Below are 21,182 nucleotides of genomic sequence, written 5' to 3'. Positions count from 1 at the left end.
GTTAAGACGGCTGAGAGTTGTAAGGAGACCCCTTTACCCCTCACAGAAATATGAATTCCCCCTGGTTCTGGACGTACTTCTTCACTCATCCCTTCTTCCTTGGTGCTAAAAATGTATTGCTGCTTCTCATCTATTTACCTGTATTGAAGCACCATTAGATGAACACAAAGAGGCTGGAATCAGGGAACATATTAAATTGTGGGTGAACATATCAGACGACACAGCGATTCTTCAAACAGCTCTTGTTTATTCACAGGCCCAGAACAGAACTGGGCTGAAGGGTTCAGCCAGCCTGCTTATATAGAGCTCAACTACAAAAGCAACAGTAACCACTTTCTGTAACTATCCAATCACTGAACGTCACTTTCAATTCCTTATTTGCATATGTGGACCTGAGTGAAAACTATCTACAGTATCTCCCCTGCTGGCACAGGGTGAGAACTTCTGTACACAACAGAACAGGTGCAATCCCTCTGGACTCTCCAATTTAGTCTTGCAAGAAGTGTGCTTTGAACTGTTCAGGTGATCTATTTTCACTTTAAATAAGCACAGAAGAAGAGCCCTATTGGACCAAGTCAATGGCCTGTGTAGACTAGCTTCGGACCCTCATACCTACGGGACCGCCTTTCCTGGTATGTTCCACAGAGGAACTTACGGTCTTCAAACAAAAACATCTTGGAGGTCCCAGGCCACAGAGAGGTTAGGCTGGCCTCAACCAGAGCCAGGGCTTTCTCGGCTGTGGCTCCGATCTGGTGGAACGCTCTGTCACAAGAGACTAGGGCCCTGCGGGACTTGACATCTTTCCGCAGGGCCTGCAAGACAAAGCTGTTCCACCAGGCCTTTGGTCAGGGCACAGCCTGACCCCCTCCTTTGGCAATCCTCACAGAACTCTAGCCCAATGGTTGCCATTAATCTGATTTGAATTAATTTTATAATGAAATGATTTTAGAATGTTTTATCATTTTACTGTTGTTAGCCGCCTGAGCCTGAGCCATTCATAGCCTTATCGTGCACCGTGCAGAACTATATGCCCTATTCTGATGGAATATGCTCCGTCAATCCAGCTGCAAGCTGATTGTTACGACCCAATTCCCACGAAGGCGTTATCTTATGCTGAGCAGCCACCAGGGGACTTTGGGCTAACTGTCCCACTCAAACTGTTTGACTTGCAAACTGACTTTCCAGAAATCAGAATATGAGCCTGGCCTTGTAAACAAACTCATTCAAGATGGTGTGCTATCTACAGCTGTGCAGGGCCTCAATTCTGTTGAGTCATGCTTGCTTGCTTTTTTTAAAAAATAAAACGAACCCTAATGTTAATGCTGCAGCTGTAGACGATAAACAGATAACATGTCACCAGCAATGTTTTTTTTCCTTCCAAATAAAACATTGCAGTGGGGCAGGGGAAGTACCTAAATAGAAGCCTGGAGGGGAAGGGAGCAGCGCTGTCCGTTTGCAATTTTTAGTACAGAAAGTATTGATCTGATTTGTAGAGATCTTTCCTCTTCTACTTAGTTCAAGAGTGTTCTGGAAGGCTTCTTTCTATGTGTAAGAAACAGGCAGGTTTCTGGCATTTGGGTTCTTTTGTTCTGGGAATCTGAGTGCAGCTGGTTTAAATTGGTTCTGTTATCCTGAGGCCTTTTTTTCTGGGGGGCACAGGGATACGCTTACCCCTAAACATTTTGTGAATCTAAGTTTGGCCTCATTGAGGGGCAGTATTTCAATATGAGTAGGAAAATGAGAGTACCCCAAACACTTTTTAAAGAAAAAAAGCACTGGTTATCCTTTCTGTCAAGGTCATGCTGATTATAATAGTCAGGCCAGGAGGAGGCTGCTTTTCACTCACTTTCTCTTTCTATCTCTTTGTTCTGGTGTGGTGTCCTGTTCTGTATGCTATACTGTTAAGGTTTAGTCTTATTATAAGTTTTCGTTAAGTTTAAGTTAAGTCTGCTGCAACTGGATTTCTTATGGACTATGCTAGTCCTGAATGTATTGGATTTGTGACCATTATGCTCATCCTTCAGTAGCGGGTTAAGCTCTGCTGGATGAAGTACAATTGCCTCTGGTCTATTTTTTAATAATAATCATAATGATGATAATAATAATAATAATAATAATAATAATAATAATAATAATAATAAAAAATAAAAAAAAATTTAAACCCCGCCCATCTGACTGGGTTTCCCCAGCCACTCTGGGTGGCTCCCAACAGAGTATTAAAAACACAATACAATATCAAACATTAAAAACTTCCCTAAACAGGGTTGCCTTCAGATGTCTTCTAAAAGTCAGATAGCTGTTTATTTCCTTGACATCCGATGGGAGGGTGTTCCACAGGGCAGGTGCCACTACCAAGAAAGCCCTCTTCCTGGTTCCCTGTAACCTCTCTTTTCACAGGGAACCGCCAGAACGCCCTTGGAGCTGCACCTCAGTGTGTGGCTGAACGATGGGGGTGGAGACACTCCTTCAGGTATACAGGACCAAGGCCGTTTCAGGCTTTAAAGCACCAACACTTTGAACTGTGCTCGGAAACGTACTGGGAGCCAATGTAGGTCTTTCAGCACTGATGTTATATGGTCTCGGCAGGAACTCTGCAACATGTTTAAGTTTCTTCCTCCACACACATGACAATAACCTCAGCCAACCAGTCCACGGTTACCTGCCTTCTTACTGCTTGCCAGTCCGGGGAGGGTAGTACTGCATATCAGCTCCTTCCTCCTCAGTATCTGTTGCTCAGCTTGCTGCCCTTCCAGTCCCAATGGGAACCAGTCAACACTGCAAGCCAGAGTTCTCTCCACTTCCGAATCAGAACTATTATTTAGTGCCTGCTTTGGCGCTGTGGGTTAAACCACAGAGCCTAGGACTTGCCGATCAGAAGGTTCGAAAGCACGTCAAAGTGCAAGTAGATAAAAAGGTACCGCTCCAGCAGGAAGGTAAACAGCGTTTCTGTGCGCTGCTCTGGTTCGCCAGAAGCAGCTTAGTCATGCTGGCCCCATGACCCGGAAGAGGTACGCCGGCTCCCTCGGCCAATAAAGCAAGATGAGTGCCGCAACCCCAGAGTCGGCCACGACTGGACCTAATGGTCAGGAGTCCCTTTATTTTGCTTGTGCTTCAGACATGAACCTACACCATGACACAATGATTTATCTTTTAGTGACTTAGGGCTTACGTAATGGTTCTGCCAGACTTCCCCAATCTACATGGAAGCCACTTTCTTTTGCAAGGCAATGTTCTACCAGGTTGTTTTGGAGGTTTTTTTGCAAACTTTTTAAATGTTTTTTGTTTTGCAAAGCTGGATCTCCTTTGCCATTCTGTGCTAAATTAAGGTTACTAGATTTTTTTCAATGAATACAGGGAGAATTATTGTTTGCTATGTACATGTGAATGTTGAGAAAGTTGTAAATCTGGGGACTGTCCCTGGGAAACGGGGACACCTGGTAACCTTATGCTAAATGCCCATTTAAAGGTAAAGGGACCCCTGACCATTGGGTCCAGTTGTGGCCAACACTGGGGTTGCGGCGCTCATCTCGCTTTATTGGCCAAGGGAGCCGGCGTACAGCTTCCGGGTCATGTGGGCAGCATGACTAAGCCGCTTCTCGCGAACCAGAGCTGCGCACGGAAACGCCGTTTACCTTCCCGCCCGAGCGGTACCTATTTATCTACTTGCACTTTGACATGCTTTCGAACTGCTAGGTTGGCAGGAGCAGGGACCGAGCAACAGGAGCTCACCCCGTTGCAGGGAATCGAACCGCTGACCTTCTGATCAGCAAGTCCTAGGCTCTGTGGTTTAACCCACAGCACCATCCGCGTCCCATTTAATGCCCATTTAAGATGCAATAAAAAGTGGGAGGGTCGCACAACATGGAAAGCGGGTGGTGCTTGGTCACATTATTCTAAAAATCATGTACATGCATGTGCAGCTTCACAGCTCTGCAGACAGTTAAGGCATTGCCATTACGATGCATTAACTGCCTGCAGGCAGCCATCTCACCATTAACTTTCATAGGCACTTATTTCCACTTATGGTGGGAATGTCAACCAGCGGCAGAATTTTAAAAGAAGCCGTTCCTAGAAATTACCATATTTTTCCATGTATAAGACTCGCCTATGTATAAGACAACCCCTATTTTTTTGAACCCAAAATTAAGAAAACAATATTTTAAACATCAAACATGGCGGTCAGGAAAAAAAGCACTGATTGCAGGGTCCTGGATGGTTCAAATGCAGAGAGGCAGTCTTTGAGTACAGCAGTTCCAAATATGAAGTCAAAATATGAAGAAAACATTTGTGTTGGAACTTGTGCTTTTTTCCCTTAAAAAAATGTTTAGGGGTACTCTCATTTTGACCCAAGAAAATCACCATTTTATAGTTCAAATCAGGGAAAATAAATACAGTAAATGGACAAAAGTACAATGATTCACTAAATGTTTAGTATGCGTACCCCTGCGTCCCCCCAGAAAAAAGCACTGGTTGGAACACATTTCTGGGTAAGTGTGCTTAGCTTCCTAGTTCTGGGCTGTGTTTGCATGCCAATGGAAACAGTGTAAGAGCTACCAGACCAAATCCTGAACTATCCTGAGCATATTATGGTATGTTTGCTCGAGGTGAAAGCTGTGTATACCCCCCGAAAAGGAAATTCTGTTTACTAACTTCAAATATTGATTCCAGGTTTATTGAAAATATATATTACAGCATTATTTCGGTGAAAAATAAGACAACTCTTTTCAAAGTTCACAAGGGGATAGCATATAGATCGCCGGACACCGTGCTTCAAAGCAAACGTGGCTGTCGCAAGTGTGAGCCAACCTCTATTTTTGGACTGTGTGGCTGTATGCACGGTAACTTACTAAGGCCAACAGTAAAAGTCCTTAATCCAGAGTCCAAAAAATTGGAGGGAGACCCTAAAAATGTAGCAGAAGCATTTCCGCACACTGGTTTCGATAATCTAGTTTGTGCAGAAATGATTCCACTAGATTCATAGAGTGTCGTTTGGAGGGGGTGACACCTCATCGCTTCGTCATTTCTCGAACTGTCTCCAGTTCTTCTATGGGCTTCCATTGCTGATTGATTGTTAGATGCTACCAGGCATTTTAAGACAAAAACGGGGAAAAAGAGCAAAGTGTTAAAACAAGCCCAACCCAAACTCAAAGCTTATCACGTAGCAATTTCTCCCCAAATACTGGTTATGTTGTAGATTCATGATTTTCATTACACGGGCAGCTAACAGTTGAAGCAAGCCATTGTCCTTATTGTATTATTCAGATGAGTTGAGCATTTTGCACAGTACTCCTTTAAAAATCTGGATTTTAATTTATTTTACCTGTTTCTATTTTATCTTGTTGCTAAGTCACTTTGCGACTATTTTTATTAAGGGACAAATAAATGCACTTAATCGTCATCGTATAAACTATATATTTACTAGATGCAAAGCGTTTTTTCAGCCATTGCCATTATAAGAGAGCAAGGGAGGTGTTCATGGTGAGTTCCGGCACTTGTTTTTTCTAGAAAAACAGCACTGGAATGTAAATCTTTGTCATAATTATGAGCATGATTTATCACACTTTTAAACTGCCCTTCATCAAGAATGATCACATTGCAGTTCACAAACATTAAACGTGGCATTGGGTCCAGATCATTATTATTTAGCCCAAAGCCACCAATTGTACAAAATAAAAGAAGAAATTGCTCAGAGCATGATAAAAACAAAAGAGTTTATTTGGCTGAAGGGTGATTTCCACCTAGGTCATACTCACAAGTAGATTCACTGACATAAATGAATCTATTCTGAGGAGCATTAATGTTAGAGAGCATTGTTACAGTGCAATTCTATCCTTGTCTATTCAGAAATATGTCTTCTTGCATTTTAATGAGGTTTATTCTCATGTAAGAGGGATTAGAATTGCAGCTTTATTAAAATAAAAGAATGGGAAAGAGCAAAGTACATGCTATGCGGTGCTTATTTTTTCCTGGATTGTGTCCTCTATTTTAAAGGAAGAAGGAGCAGGCACCCTGGTCATTTTCTTAATGGAGAAGTGACTCAAAATTTTTGGAAGCTGATAGAATACTAAATTATATTACCAAAAAAAAAAAAAAAAAATACTATGTTGCCAGAGCAGTTTAAATTTATGAGAAAATTTTAATAAAAGCAACAAAAAACCAATTCCAATCAATTTTAATGTTCTTCTTTTGTTTTTAGCAGGTGCAAGATTCCTTAGCTCAAACAAGGCTTATGGAAAAATTATTATGAGGCTAGTAATTTACAAATTAGTTTGCGCTTTCCATAACCAAAATTTCCAGTCGAAATAAGTTGCAGAATTTTGAAACGCAGGTTCAAATAGTGCCTAAATTAATACTTTAACTTAGTGCTGCTCTATATACTACCCTTCTGTTGACACATTAGCAATTCTTTAAAAAAAATCAACCACACACCCGGCTAATAGTTCTTTTATAAAACCCCACCATTTACTTAGGGACTAATTACCCTATAATAATTCATTTCTTGGTCAAGTATTTTCATTACCTTTTGGGGTTTGGTAGGATCCACATATTGCCACGGTTCTGGGTCAGACTTGCTTAAACTAAAAATGAAATGTCATGATCAGAAATGACATCCTGTAATTAATTGTATTTTCAAAGGTTTCTTTAAATAAAAAAATTAGAGCATTTCTACGAAACAGGATCTTATAGCCCCGTTTAAAACACATCTACTTGGAAATAAAACTCCCGAATTCAAAGTTCAGCTAAGCTGAAGGAAGAATGAGCTTACATCAAATCGGGTTTTCTCAGCGCGTTCCAGCCGGCGAAGGTGGCTCCGAATCCAGCAAAACTCACAAACCCGATCAGAGGAATAAGCTGGAAGACAGAAGCAAGTCAGGGGTATTCCCCCACCCCCCCAAAAAAAAAATTTAGTGAGGTCTGGGCGATGCATAAGCAAATCCTTAAAAGTTAAGCTCCGTCTCTGCTCTCCAAAGATGCGCTTGGAAAGGATGGCGAGGAAGGAGGGGCAGATGCTTAGCCAAAAGCCTCTTTTCCCAGCGCCTCCTCGCAAGGAGAAGGACTTCTTCGTCCATCCCAAAGATGCTCCCGCTTCTCCTTGGCCAGACTCCATCCGTCTGGCACCACCATCCCTGCATCTGCTGCTCTCAAACTTACTTCCTTCTTCTTCATCAGCAGCTGGAAGAATCCCTTGTTGGCCATGGTGAGAAGCAGGCGCACACCTGCGAGAAAAAAGCAGGGTCCATCAGCATCAGTCAGCATCCTGGGTACCACTCAGGGCGAGAGGGTCCCGCATCCCTTGGCACTCCCCCTTCCCAATTTAATACGTCCGATCAGGTGCAACAAATACAAACCCGCAATGATAACCTGGCTGGCTGGATCCGCACTGAAGTTCAGCAGGACGTAGCTTCCCCTTTATATAGCCCGCTAACGCCCAAAGGGCTGGATGTGGCCCAAGTCACGTAGTCCGGACGAGACACCCAGCGCAGGAACCGCACCGGGATCCTGCCAATGGGGTGCGCGTTGCGCAGGGGTGGGGCGCCCCCTGCTGGATTCGCGCAGCTGCGCCACTTCAGGAGGGAGGCTGATTTCCACCCCGGTAATCGGAGGGAGATGAAGTGCCCCTTGTTGCAGGAAGCGATGGGGCACTTCGATTACCTGCCCCTCCATTAAATTAATAGGCACGTTGGTTTTGGTTTTGTTGATATTGTGATTTTACATTTGTGAACCGGCCTGAGATCTAGGGATGTAAAATAATCATAATAATAAATGTGCATTACTGCCGCCCCTAAGTCTTGCAACACTGGCACCGCTCACATTATAAGGGATGCGGGTGGTGCTGTGGTCTAAACCACTGAGCCTCTTGGGCTTGCTGATCAGAAGGTTGGTGGTTCGAATCTGCGAGACTGGGTGAGCTCCTGTTGCTCTGTCCCAGCTCCTGCCAACTTAGCACATCAAAGTGCAAGTAGATAAAGAGGTACCACTCCGGCAGGAAGGTAAAAGGTGTTTCTGCGCACTCTGGTTTCCATCACAGTGTCCTGTTGTGCCAGAAGTGGTTTAGTCCTGCTGGCCACATGACCCGAAAAGCTGTTTGTGGACAAACAACGGCTCCCTCGGCCTGAAAGCGAGATGAGCGCCACAACCCCATAGTCACAAGCACAATTCCCAGGTTTCTTTGGAGGAAGCCCTGTGCTTTGAAATGGACGATGTGTATGACGCCCAAGTCTCAAAAGCAATTATCCTCCCCCTGGCAAGGTTTATAAGCCAGTTTTTAAAAATTGACTAATAGTCTGGAAAGAGCTATATCGAAACTTACTGGAAGAAATGGCTAAACTTGCTGGAAGAATAATAAATCAAGATAACAAACTTTTAATAAAAGAATGGAAATGGTTTATTGAATATTTAAAGATCAATTGTAAACAGATAAGAACATTGGCAGGATTATTGATAACCTGCTGTTTCATAAGAGTATATATTAAATAAAGTAGATGAAAAACAGCGCAAATTAAGTTAATTTGGATATGCAGAAGATAGTAAAAATAAATTTAAGGAACCGCAGAAAGAGGGGGAAGGAGGTCAAGTTTTGAAATGTTAAAGTAATTGTAAAATTAGTGAAAGCTATAAACCTGAAAAGCATAAATAAAATTTTTAAAAGTATGGAAAGAGTTTTGCCTAGTTGGAGAAATTGCCTGGAGATCATTAGATTGCCTGGAGATATTTTATTTTAACATCTTTATTGAAAGCTCAAAAACATAGTTATATGTGCACTAAACATTGTGAGATGTAAATAAAAGAGAGAAAAAGAAAAAGAGAAACAGAACCCATATAGAAGGGAAAATATGAAGGGGGGGGGACCCAGAGACCCCCTTGTTATAGCAGTTAAAACAGTTTCCCACTGAGCACACAAGCAGGACTTGAGTGTGACAGTTATCTCCCCTCCTGCAGTTTTCAGCAATTGTTGTTCAGCGGCTTCCTACCTCTGAGTATGTAGGCAGAGCATAGCCACCAGGGAAAGATAGCCTTGCCCTCCATGAATCTGTGCTGTGGAAAAGGGCCCATTGTCTCATACCCATTTTGGGCTGTGTGCCTGCATGCCGGAGTTTCCCCTACTTTAAAGGTATAACTTTATTATTTAGTACCTGTTTTGCTTGTGCTTCAGACATTCCTCATCAAGCATGACACAATCGCAGGATGAATCTTTATTTATTTATTTTAGGTCTCTTAGTGCAGGCACGTCCAACAGGTAGATCGTGATCTACCAGTAGATCACTGGAGGGTTGTGGTTAGATCACCGGTAGATCACTGGCTCCCCCCAAAGAAGCTCAACAACTTTGACCTGAACCCCCCAAAATGGGGTAGATCACTGCCAGTTTTTAACCCTGTGAGTAGATCGCAGTCTCTTGGGAGTTGGCCACCCCTGTCTTAGTGACAGTCATTCTGTCCTGGCGCTTAGGTTATGGCTCTGCCAGATTTCCCCAATCTACACTGAGGTATTTTTCTGTTGCAAGGCTGTACTCTACTGGCATTTTCAACAAACACAATAGCTGCTCTTGGGGCATACTGTACAGAATACAGAATATGCAGGTGGTGCTGCGGTCTAAACCACTGAGCCTTTCGGGCTTGCTGATCGGAATGTCAGTGGTTCGAATCCCCACAACAGAGTGAGCTCCCGTTGCTCTGTCCCAGCTCCTGCCAACCTAGCAGTTCAAAAGCACACCAGTGCAAGTAGATAAATAGGTACAGCTGCGCTGGGAAGCTAAATGGCATTTTTGTGTGCTCCGTTTTCCGACATGGTGTTCCGTTGCACCAGAAGCAGTTTAGTCACGCTGGCCACATGACCCAGAAAGCTGTCTGTGGACAAACGCTGGCTCCCTCAGCCTGAAAAGCGAGATGAGTGCCCTAACCCCATCATCGCCTTTGACTGGACTTAACCATCCAGGGGTCCATTACCTTTTACCTACAGAATACAATGCTGTATCTCCTTTGTTTATAATGCAATTCTGTATGAAATGCCCCTGCAAGGTGCAGTAAAAGGTGGGTGGGGTCACACAATATGGAAAGTGGGTGGTGCGTGAGAGGTTACGTTATTTTCTAAGATCATGTATGTCATGGATAGGCAAACTAAGGCCCAGGGGCTGGATGCGGCCCAATCGCCTTCTAAATCCGGTCTGTGGACGGTCCGGGAATCAGCGTGTTTTTACATGGGTAGAATGTGTCCTTTTATTTAAAATGCATCTCTGGGTTATTTGTGGGGCATAGGAATTCGTTCATTTTCCCCCTCCAAAATATAGTCCAGCCCCCCACAAGGTCTGAGGGACAGTGGACCGGCCCCCTGCTGAAAAAGTTTCCTGACTCCTGTATAATTTGAATGTGAAGCTCCACACCTGTACACAGCTAATGTACATTAAGGGAGAGAGCACATTTTCACAGGTGGAGAAAGAATGAAGCCCCCCTGAAATGGCCAGGCGGGGAAAATCTCACCTTGACAGAAAGGACGAGAAAAGACCCCATCCCCAGACTCTTGTTGTTAAGTTGTGGGTGAACATATCAGACGGCACAGAGATTCTTCAAACAGCTCTTGTTTATTCACAGGCGAGAACAAAACTGAACTGAAGGGTTCAGCCAGCCTGTTTATATAGAGCTCCAGTACAACGTAACTGTAATAACTTTCTGTAACTATCCAATCACTGAACGTCACTTTCAATTCCTTATTTGCATATGTGGACCTGAGTGAAAACTATCTACAGTATCCCCCTGCTGGCCCAGGGTGAGAACTTCAGTACATAACACTTGTGGTCAAGCGGTTGTTGCTGGGGGGGGGGGGAGAGGAGATTCCTCCCTTCTCCGATCAAATGTTGATGCCCTGTATATTTTCTCTGAGGTAAATATCAACTTGTCAGGAGAATAGATCTCCCACACATAACATGTCGTTCGGCTCTCAAGCCTGCGTCTATCCCGCTAAAATGCTCTGAACTGCATAAAAAAATACATGAGAATAAAAAAAAAAGAGTGCAGAAAAATGAGCAATATATTGGGGAAACTACCACCTAGAAAGAAGGCAGCAAAAAACCCCCCAAAAAACAAAACCAATCCAGGTGCCAAGAATTCTCGGATTCAAAATGTACACATGCTGAATTTGCAGAATATTTTTTGTATGTTTGGATTACTGGTATGTTTTTTCCTCAGCACTGACTTGATGTTGCTGTTGAATATGAGCTCTGAGCCACAAGGACATTTTCGTTTCTAATCTCAGTTCAGCTATGTGCTCAATAAATAGGCTTAGGATCCAATTAAACCAAATACCAGTAGCGGTGGCAAGGCAATTTTGGTCAAAGCAGTAATCAAGATTGGGCAGTGTGGCTGTAGTTAGGATGTTGGACTAGGACCTGTCAGACCAGGGTGTGAATCCCCATGCAGAGCTCATCCAGACTTCAGCTTTTCCCATCAAATTTCCCAGGGGAAATCCATTCTTTACGCTGAATTGGAGCAAATGTCAGCTGCATTTTCCACGGATTGATGTTCGCTCCGATTCAGCACTAAAGAGCATGTTTTTCTGTGGAATGTGGTGGGGCAAACAGAAAACCATGGGAGAAGCAGCAAATCACTTGGACTTATTTATTATTATTATTATTTGAATTTATATACCACCCTATACCCAGAGGTCTCAGGGCGGTTCACAGAATAAAATCAAAATATAAAACAAACCAATAACACCCCCCCCCCGCAAAACATTTAAAAAGGGCATAGGATGTCAAATCAAATCAACCAAATGCAGCGGCGTAGCGTGGGTTGTCAGCACCCAGGGCAAGGCAAGTAATTTGCGCCCCTAACCCCTAACCTGCCACCGCTGCCAGCTTCTTCTTGCTGCTGCCTGGGCTGGGGTATTTACGGTAAGGTAGCCACGGCGGCGGCAGCGGGTCCATGTCAGGTGATCTGAGGCGAGTTGCCGCTGGCGCTGCCGCCCAAACGATGCCACTTGCTCGGAGGAGGAGGAGGGCAGAGAGGCGAGGAAAATGCAACATGGCCCAGCAGCTGCAGCAGCAGCGGCGGCAGGGCTGTGACGAGGGGCTGCCTGGCGCGCCCTCCGCGGCCCTGATGCATGGGGACCACGGCGAGCGCTGAGAGCCGCTGCCTGCCGGACGCCTTCAGCCCAGACGCACGCACAGCTCGTCGGTTCCGCGAGACATCGGGCTCTGCTACAGCCTGCGCCCGAGGCTCTTTGGCGACTCCGGAGGCGGCGAGCGCGCCCCCCCTGATGTTGCACCCGGTGCTGCCGGGCCCCCCTGCCCCCCCCACGCTACGCCACTGACCAAATGCCTGGTTAAAAACAAACGTTTTTGCCTGGCGGTTCTAAATGTGCTTCTGATGCATTCTGATTATTGTCTGAAACTAGCTTTTTTTTTATTACTTTGTATGATGCTTTAAACACTGGGAGCTGCCTTGAATCCCAATTTGGGGAGAAGAAGGGATATAAAATTATAGAGTTGGAAGGGACCTCAGGGGTGATATAGCCCAACCTCTTGCGATGAAGAAATCTCAACACGTGGTTCCCCATCCAATCTGAAACCATACCAGACCCTGCTTAGCTTTGCTAAATAAATGAACTGCACTTAGGACTTATAAGAAAGGGAGCAGCAAGTGAACTAACCCTTTTCTGCCTATGCATCACATTTCTTTGGGTTGTTTTAATAGCTTCTGCAGGGAGGACTGGGCCAGTTTTTCTTATTAATCAGAAGCAGGTGCTTAAGGACTCCTGAAAGGCTGATTTTCCAGCTGCTTATGTGGTTTGCTTTCAAGGCATGGAACAAGTGGAACTGGGCATGAGCCATCAGCCGGACATCATCTTGGGTTGGTTGTGGTGTCTCAGTGTTGTTGTGTGGATAAAATGTGGAGAGGGAGAATTCTGTGCACCACTAAGCAACTAAGAGGAAAAGCAGACTATGAAAGCAACGCCTTTCCTCCGCTCTTGCAGTCCTGACAAAAATTGTCCCCATCTCTCGTGGCTTTTATTAAACTCCTCAAGGAAACGTTCCGTGGGTTGAAATAGAAAGCTCCTTCCAGGGACTAGAAGCAGTTTTGGGGTAAATCAATTTTTGTGCATTTTGTGATTGTGCATTTTCTTATCTCACGTGGAAAAAAACTGGGAGAATGAAATTTGTTCTTTTTAAGTATTTTCCAAAAAGGAAAGTGTATCAACACAAAGGCAGGTAGAAAGAAACCCAGATATGTCTCCAAAGAAAAGATTAAAGAGACTCAATCAGCTGAAGTTAGAGAACTAATTTAAGAGCCCCTGCTCCACAGAATAATAATAATAATAATAATAATAATAATAATAATAATAATAATAATAGATTGCAACCATGGTAGGATTGATCTTTGCCCCTGTTAACCAAAAAAGAAATTCTGTTTGCTGACCTAACTTTAAACTGAAACTCCAAGTTTATTGAAAAGGTAAATTACAGTATTCTTTCAGAGAAAAATAAGCCAACTCTTTTTAAAGTTCACAAATGGATAGAATACAGTTCACTGAGCTCCATGCTTCAAAGCAATGACATCTCATCCCTTTGTTATTTTTCTTACTTTTTCCAGCTCTTCGATGGGCTTCCATTGCTGGTTTAATGTTATATGCTACCAGGCATTTCAAGACAAAGAGACAAAAGAGCAACACATTAAAAAATGCAAACACCCCCCCCCAATTATCCAGTAGCAATTTCCCCCAAAATATTGGGTAATTTGCACATTCATGATTTTCATTACACAGGAAGCTATATATGGAGTAAGCCATTGCTCTTCATACTGTATTGATAGTTGAGCAATTTAGGAATTTTTTAATGTATAGTTCATTTTTAAAAAAAATAAATAAATTTGGCTTTTAATACAGTACATTTTTCCTGTTTGCATTTTACCTTCTTATTACGTCGCTTGGAGACGTTTTTATATAGATATAATGACCAACAAATGCAGTAATTAAAACATTATAAACTAGATCTTTACTACGTAAACCATTCAAATAATATTGGCCATGAGATAGCCAAAGTCAAGCCCTTCTTCACCTAAACACACGAAAACCATCCTTCGTCAAGAGAGATCGTACTGCAGTTTACAAACATTAAAGGTGGCATTCTGTCCAAATCTCTATTACTTAGCAAAAGTTCACCAGTTGTACAGCCACACTATTAACACATCAGCCTACATGAAAAATCGCTAATATTTCTGAATGAAAACCCACAATATACTTAGGAACTATAACAATTTGTTTCTTGGTCAAGCATTTTCATTACCTTCTGGGGCTTGGTAAAATCCACATCTTGCCATGGTTCTTGGTTGCCAGACTTATTAAAACTAAAAATGAAATGTATTGATGATCAGATATGCTGAAATAACATCTTGTACTTAACTGTATTATTACAGGGTGTCCCCCCCCCCTTAATCACTTTTACAAAACTGGTCCTTATAGCCCAATTTAAAATACACCTACCTGGAAATAAGCTCCCAACCCCACATTAAAAAAATCATGTAGCTGATTTAAGATGAACGAAGGGCTGTGTTGCTTACACTACATCAGGTTTTCTCAGAGAGTGCCAGCTGGAATAGATTGCGAAGCATCCAGCACATCCCACAAATCCAATCAGAGGAATCAGCTGGAAGACAGAAGGAAGAGAGGGATTTCTCTTAGCAACATCAAGGTGATGTATGGGTCTTACTTAAATTAAGAGCCATCCCTCCTCTAAAGACGAGTTTGAAAGGATGACAAGTGAGGACGAGATGACTCTCAGAAAATCTCTCTCCCCAGTGCTTCCGTTCTCCTTGCTTGGCTCAATGAAGAACCTTATACAGTGGTACCTTGGTTCTCAAACTTAATCCGTTCCGGAAGTCCGTTCCAAAACCAAAGCATTCCAAAACCAAGGCGCGCTTTCCCATAGAAAGTAATGCAAAATGTGTTAACCCGGCCCAGACTTTTAAAAACAACCCCCAAAACAGCAATTTAACATGAATTTTACTATCTAATGGGACCATTGATCCATAAAATGAAAGCAATAATCAATGTACTGTACTATAAAATAAATAAGACAGTATTGTAGATGATAAAAATTAAAATTATTATTTTTTCTTACCTGCACTGATGATAGTCATTGTTTGGTTGGGGGACTTTTATCCATTTCCACAGTCACACAATCAATCAATCAATAGTTGAACTCGGTTCCACACAGTCACAAAAACAAATGAACCAAAAAAGCCTCAAAAACAAAAACGCAAAATAAATAGCAAAAACAAAAGCGCCAAACTTAATCCATTCTGGAAGTCCGTTTGACTTCCGAAATGTTCGAATACCAATGCGCAGCTTCTGATTGGTGCAGGCGCTCCAGAAAAAATAGTCGACAGCCGGACGTGACTTTCAGCTTCTGAAAAACGTTCGCAAACCAGAACACTTACTTTTGGGTTTTCACCGTTTGGGAATCAAGGTGCCACTGTATGCATATATGCTTATATGCAGAGGAACGGATGATAACCCAGACTCAGGCATCAGTCCTGCACCTGCTCTAAAACTTACCTCCTTCTTCTTCATCAGCAGTTCGAAGAATCCCATATTCGCCATGGTAACAAGCAGGGGCAGACCTGGAGGGGGAAACCAAATTCCAGAGATACCTTCAGTAAGCATCTTTGGGTACCACCCAGGGAAGAGGGATGCACCGCTTGACCCTTTAGCTTTTTTATATACACTTCTCCATCCCAAGATTTAATAAGTCAGTTCTAGTGCTTCCCCCACAAGGACAAACTGGCTGTTTGGATCCACTCCGGAATTCAGCAGGAGGCAGTTTCCGCTTTATATAGCCTGCTAAGCGATGACAAACCTAGACAGCATCATAAAAAGCAGAGACATCACCTTGCCGACAAAGGTCCATATAGTTAAAGCTAAGGTTTTCCCAGTAGTGATGTATGGAAGTGAGAGCTGGACCATAAAGAAGGCTGATCACAGAAGAATTGATGCTTTTGAATTATGGTGCTGGAGGAGACTCTTGAGAGTCCCATGGACTGCAAGAAGATCAAACCTCTCCATTCTGAAGGAAATCAGCCCTGAGTGCTCACTGGAAGGACAGATCCTGAAGCTGAGGCTCCAATACTTTGGCCACCTCATGAGAAGAGAAGACTCCCTGGAAAAGACCCTGATGTTGGGAAAGATGGAGGGCACAAGGAGAAGGGGACGGCAGAGGACGAGATGGTTGGACAGTGTTCTTGAAGATACCAACATGAGTTTGGCCAAACTGTGGGAGGCAGTGGAAGACAGGAGTGCCTGGCGTGCTCTGGTCCATGGGGCCACGAAGAGTCGGACACGACTAAACAACAACAACAACACCTGACAGCTGGGTGTGTCCCAAGTCACATAGCCTGGAGGAGACACACAGTAGAGCAGGGGTAGGCAACCTCAGGTTCAGGGGTTGGATGCGGCCCAAATCGCCTTCTCAATCCGGCCCACGGATGGTCTGGGAATCAGTGTGTTTTTACATGAGTAGAATGTGTGCTTTTATTTAAAATGCATCTCTGGGTTATTTGTGGGGCATAGGAATTCGTTCATTTTTATTTTTTTTCAAAATATAGTCAGGCCCACCACATGGTCTGAGGGACGGTGGACCGGCCCACAGCTGAAAAAGTTTGCTGACCCCTGCAGTAGAGGAACTCCACCCAGAACCTGCCAATATATATATTTATACCCCACCCATCTGACTGGGTTGCCCCCAGCCACTCTGGGTGGCTTCCAAAATATATAAAAGCATAATAAAACATCGAACATTAAAAAGCTTCCCTATACACTTTCCCTGATCTCCTTGGCTAAGGGGTCACATAACTGCATACCCTCCAACATCTCTCCCATGAAAATAAGGACGTCCTAAGGAAAAATGGGACATTTGGGGATCAAATCAGAAACTGACATGGCTGCTGTAAATCCGGGACTGTCCTTGGAAAATAGGGACACATGGAGGGTCTGGACGGGGGCCCTGATCCAACAGCGCTCTTCTTATGTCCAAGGCAATTAATCCAAAACAATATTGGGCCTTTTCTGCAGCGGCTCCCCGTCTGTGGAATCCTCTCCCCAGGGAAGTTCACCTGACACTTTCATTATACACCTTTTAATTTTTATTTTATATATTGCGGATTATGTTGATCTTTTCTGTGAACCGTCCTGAGACCTCTGGGTATAGGGCGATATAATAATAATAATAATAATAATAATAATAATAATAATAATAATAATATCATCATCAACGGGTCTAAAATCCTCTCTTCACACAATGAAGGAGAAAATACACACCCTTAAATCTCAACAACACCCCCCAAATATATATATATATATATATATATATAGAGAGAGAGAGAGAGAGAGAGAGAGAGAGATGAAAAGGTTTGCAGAAAAGGCTGCTTTAGGAAGGGGAATGTACGACAATGAGTAACCCCCCCCCCTTTCTTCAACAAAGGTTTCTTGGCATAAAAACAGACCCCCCAAAGATCTGGGAGGGCAGGGCAACTACACAGCCGGTGGCTAGGCCCAAAGCAGCTTGGAAATAACCGACGCCCGGTGTCTCTTTGCTTCGTTAGCTACACTTGGATTATGGCATGCCAGGCTTTTGAACCCGGATGCGTGGCGGGCCGTTGAATAGGACTAGGCCAGGAGCCCCTAAACACACGGCTGTTGTTGGCGCTTAACAGATGTTGCCATGTTTTATTCCCGTCTCCATCCTCCCATTTTGCAGCCGCCATCTACACTCTGTGCCCCCAGCGGACTAGGCCTGCCAGGCTCAATTTCACGCTCAATTCTGCCCCCTGTTCTCTTCACTTCTCTCACCGCAAGCGGTGGTTTATTTTTAAGACCCTTGACAGCTAGGAGTGGTGGAAAGCGATGGAGTGGAATGGTCCGTCTCTTTTTCCGCCTGCAATGCAAAGAGCAATACACCAAGGTGGGCAAGGCTGCTTGTCCCAAGGTGATGTTGCAAGAGAATTGCAGAGGCAGCGTTCCATAGGCTGAAAGGAAGCCAACCCGTTGCTGCAGGGGGAGGATAATATTTTAAGAGATGGGGGCTGCAGAGTATGGGGTGACCGTTTTCGAGTGGCTTTGAAAGATCAAAGTGTTCTGGGGCTTAATTTACGAGTTGAAAAAAAATGTTTGGAATAACTTTTTTAAAAAGACCAGTGGCATTTCTGTTAAGCATTGTTGGCAAGGACATCCCAAAGGCCTTTAGGGAGGTATTCTTATTTGCAACGGCCGCAGCTCGGACTTTGGTGGTGAAGGGGTGGAAGGAACAAGAAGCCCCGACAAGAATGGACTGGCATTACAAGCTACAAGAGTTTGCTGAAATGGCGCAGCTAACAAATACCCTGAGAGGCAATTCAAAACAAAAATTTATGGAAAAGTGGGATAGATATAAAACATATTTTCAAAAATACAATAAAGGTTCGCTATCTATGCTAGCATTTGATTGACATTGGAGTGAGACTGAGTTGAGAAATAAGACTAAGAGCACATATTGATATAGGAATGTATTAGATAATATGCAAAGAAAAATACAACAATAAGAGTACATTCATTTGTAAAAAAGGAATATACAACGGGAAAGACAGGAAGTCTAGTGTGTTGGTATGTATATGATTTTTTTGGGGGGAAATTGTTTTGTTTTTGTTTCATTTTCTTTCTAGGTATATAAAATTTGTATATAATTTTTGTACACATGTTGGAAATTATATTATAGTAAGTCCTGTAATGTAATATGACAACGTTTACCGATGTAATATAAGAATGTTAACAAATAAATAAAATGGAAATTCAAAAAAAAGAAAAAAGAAAGAAAAGGAAAAAAAGAAAAAGCACGATTTTTTTCTAATTTTATCATCATCATCATCATCATCGTTTCACTTCCCGTCCAAAAGCAGTTTACAGTATAATTATTGTTATTATTATTATATTATTGTTATATTATTGTTATACATTATTGTTATACAGTAATATTAACAACAACAACAACAACAAACTTTTATTTGTATCCCGCCCTCCCCGGCCAAATCCGCGCTCAGGGCGGCTAACATCAAATATATAACATTGGTATAAAATCAAACAAGAATTAAATCACCTCCTAAAAACAAGTCAGGATCAAATTAAAATGACAGCAGCTTTATATACAAATCAGTTGCACATACAAAAACATTTTGGCATATATCAGTACACAATTTACATCTGTATATAAACATATACATGCACTACCTCCCCCCCACCACAAAAAAATAAAAACAGTTTTAAACAGCAGCAGACCATACATGAAACTAATTGCGGCCTCCCTGTGGAAGGCCCTTTCATCAGATGTCAAGGAAATAAACAACTATCTGACTTTTAGAATACATCTGAAGACAGCTCTGTTTAGGGAAGTTTTTAATGTTTGATGTTTTATCGCTTTTATTATTATTATTATTATTATTATTATTATTATTATTCTGTTGAGAGCTGTCCAGAGTGGCTGAGGAAACCCAGGCAGATGGGTGGGGCATAAATAATAAATTGTTGTTGTTAATAAATTGTTGTTGTTGCTATTATTATTATTCAAATGCAATACAGATGCCAGCTGAGAAAAATATATCCGTTTATATAGGTTTGTCTTTAGTGGGCACAGAAAATACAAGAGAGAACGTGCTTGTCTGATATGTAATGGAAGGGAGTTCCACAGGGTATGCACCACCACAATAAAGTCCCAATTCTGACCTTACTCAGGATGGTTATCTGCAAGATGCCTTCTGCTGCAGGATGCAGTAATCAGTTGGGTACATAGCAAGACAATCCTTCTGGTATTCTGATCCCAAGCAGTGTAGGGTTTTGTTTTTTTAAAAAAATATTTTATTAAATTTTACACAAAAAAGCCAAAACAAATACACCAAAAAACCATAAAAAAGGAAATAAAAGATAAAAAAGAAAAAGAAAAAAAACCAACCATTCAATACAATTTTTTTTTAAAATATAACTAACTGGACTTCCTCACATCTCCTTTACCCTGCATTATTTATTTTAAAAATATCAGCAAATTATTACCTTGTTTCATACCTTATTTTGTACTTTCCAAATATTATACTTCTAAATTTAAGATAATTTTTATCATTTACTCATACCTTAAATTTAAACATATTGTTACCTTAAATTTCGACCTTTTCTTACTTATAACTTAATTTTCTATTTTACAAAATCTATTTGCTGGAACTGAGATTTTCTAAATCGTGCAGATACTTAACATTCATACAACTTATATTGTTTTTGTAAATAGTCCTTAAACTTCTTCCAGTCCTCTTCCGTTGTTTCTTCTCCCAAGTCTCGGATTCTGCCAGTCATTTCAGCCAATTCCATGTATTCCAACAATTGCGTCTGCCACTCTTCCAGTGTGGGCAAGTCTTGTGTCTTCCAATACTTTGCAATAAGTATTCTTGCTGCTGTTGTCGCATACATAAAAAAAATTCTGTCCTTCTTTGACACTTTCTGGCCGACAATGCCCAAGAGGAAGGCCTCCGGTTTCTTAACAAAGATATATTTAAATACCTTTTTTAGTTCATTATAGATCATTTCCCAGAAGACCCTCACTTTTGGGCATGTCCACCAGAGGTGAAAGAATGTCCCCTCAGCCTCTCTACATTTCCAACATTTATTATCAGACAGGTGATATATTTTTGCAAGCTTGACTGGGGTCATGTACCACCTATATATCATTTTCATAATATTCTCCTTCAAGGCATTACATGCCGTGAATTTTATTCCGGTGGTCCATAACCTTTCCCAGTCCTCAAACATAATGTTATACCCAATATCCTGAGCCCATTTTATCATGGCTGATTTAACAGTCTCATCCTGTGTGTTCCATTTAAGCAGCAAGTTATACATTCTCGAAAGTACCTTAGTCTTTGGTTCCAACAGTTCTGTCTCTCCAAGCAGTATAGGGTTTTGTATCCCAGCACCAGCGCCTTGCAATTCACTTTGGCCTTGGTAAAAGTCCGTACGCATAATGCACCAATCTTAATATTGTAACCCAATATTTGTACCGTTATATACTTTTTATTCCCAACCCGCAAATCTCTGTTAGTGAAAATAATAATTTTATTATTTATACCCCGCCCATCTGGCTGGGTTTCGCCAACCACGCTGAGCAGCTTACAGCATATATAAA

General features: G+C 42.3%; 2 protein-coding genes across 3 annotated transcripts; both read right to left on the bottom strand.

The window, feature by feature from the left end:
* Positions 1–4,942: 4,942 nt before the first annotated feature.
* Positions 4,943–7,434, bottom strand: LOC307203077 (normal mucosa of esophagus-specific gene 1 protein-like). Of its 2 annotated transcripts, XM_079953568.1 has the most exons (5): positions 7,350–7,434; positions 7,153–7,217; positions 6,767–6,852; positions 6,521–6,578; positions 4,943–5,078 (listed from the first exon to the last, which is right to left on the bottom strand). In XM_079953568.1, exons 2-5 carry the CDS (start codon positions 7,195–7,197, stop codon positions 5,007–5,009), a joined length of 261 nt encoding a protein of 86 aa, XP_079809694.1. In that variant the 5' UTR covers positions 7,198–7,217; positions 7,350–7,434; the 3' UTR covers positions 4,943–5,006. The 2 variants fall into 2 exon arrangements, with proteins under 2 accessions (XP_079809694.1, XP_079809693.1); XM_079953567.1 differs by lacking the exon at positions 7,350–7,434 and having other exon boundaries at positions 7,153–7,327.
* A 5,981-nt stretch (positions 7,435–13,415) lies between these two features.
* On the bottom strand, positions 13,416–17,990 carry LOC307203013 (normal mucosa of esophagus-specific gene 1 protein-like). The gene is made up of 5 exons (XM_079953538.1): positions 17,837–17,990; positions 15,548–15,612; positions 14,551–14,636; positions 14,277–14,337; positions 13,416–13,623 (listed from the first exon to the last, which is right to left on the bottom strand). Exons 2-5 carry the CDS (start codon positions 15,590–15,592, stop codon positions 13,552–13,554), a joined length of 264 nt encoding a protein of 87 aa, XP_079809664.1. The 5' UTR covers positions 15,593–15,612; positions 17,837–17,990; the 3' UTR covers positions 13,416–13,551.
* Positions 17,991–21,182: the final 3,192 nt, after the last annotated feature.

This window comes from Podarcis cretensis, assembly GCF_951804945.1.
Source record: "Podarcis cretensis genome assembly, chromosome: 14".
Taxonomy (NCBI): Eukaryota; Metazoa; Chordata; class Lepidosauria; order Squamata; family Lacertidae; genus Podarcis; species Podarcis cretensis.
The sequence above is the reverse complement of the archived record's forward strand: the minus strand, read 5'-3'. Positions and strand labels throughout refer to the sequence as shown.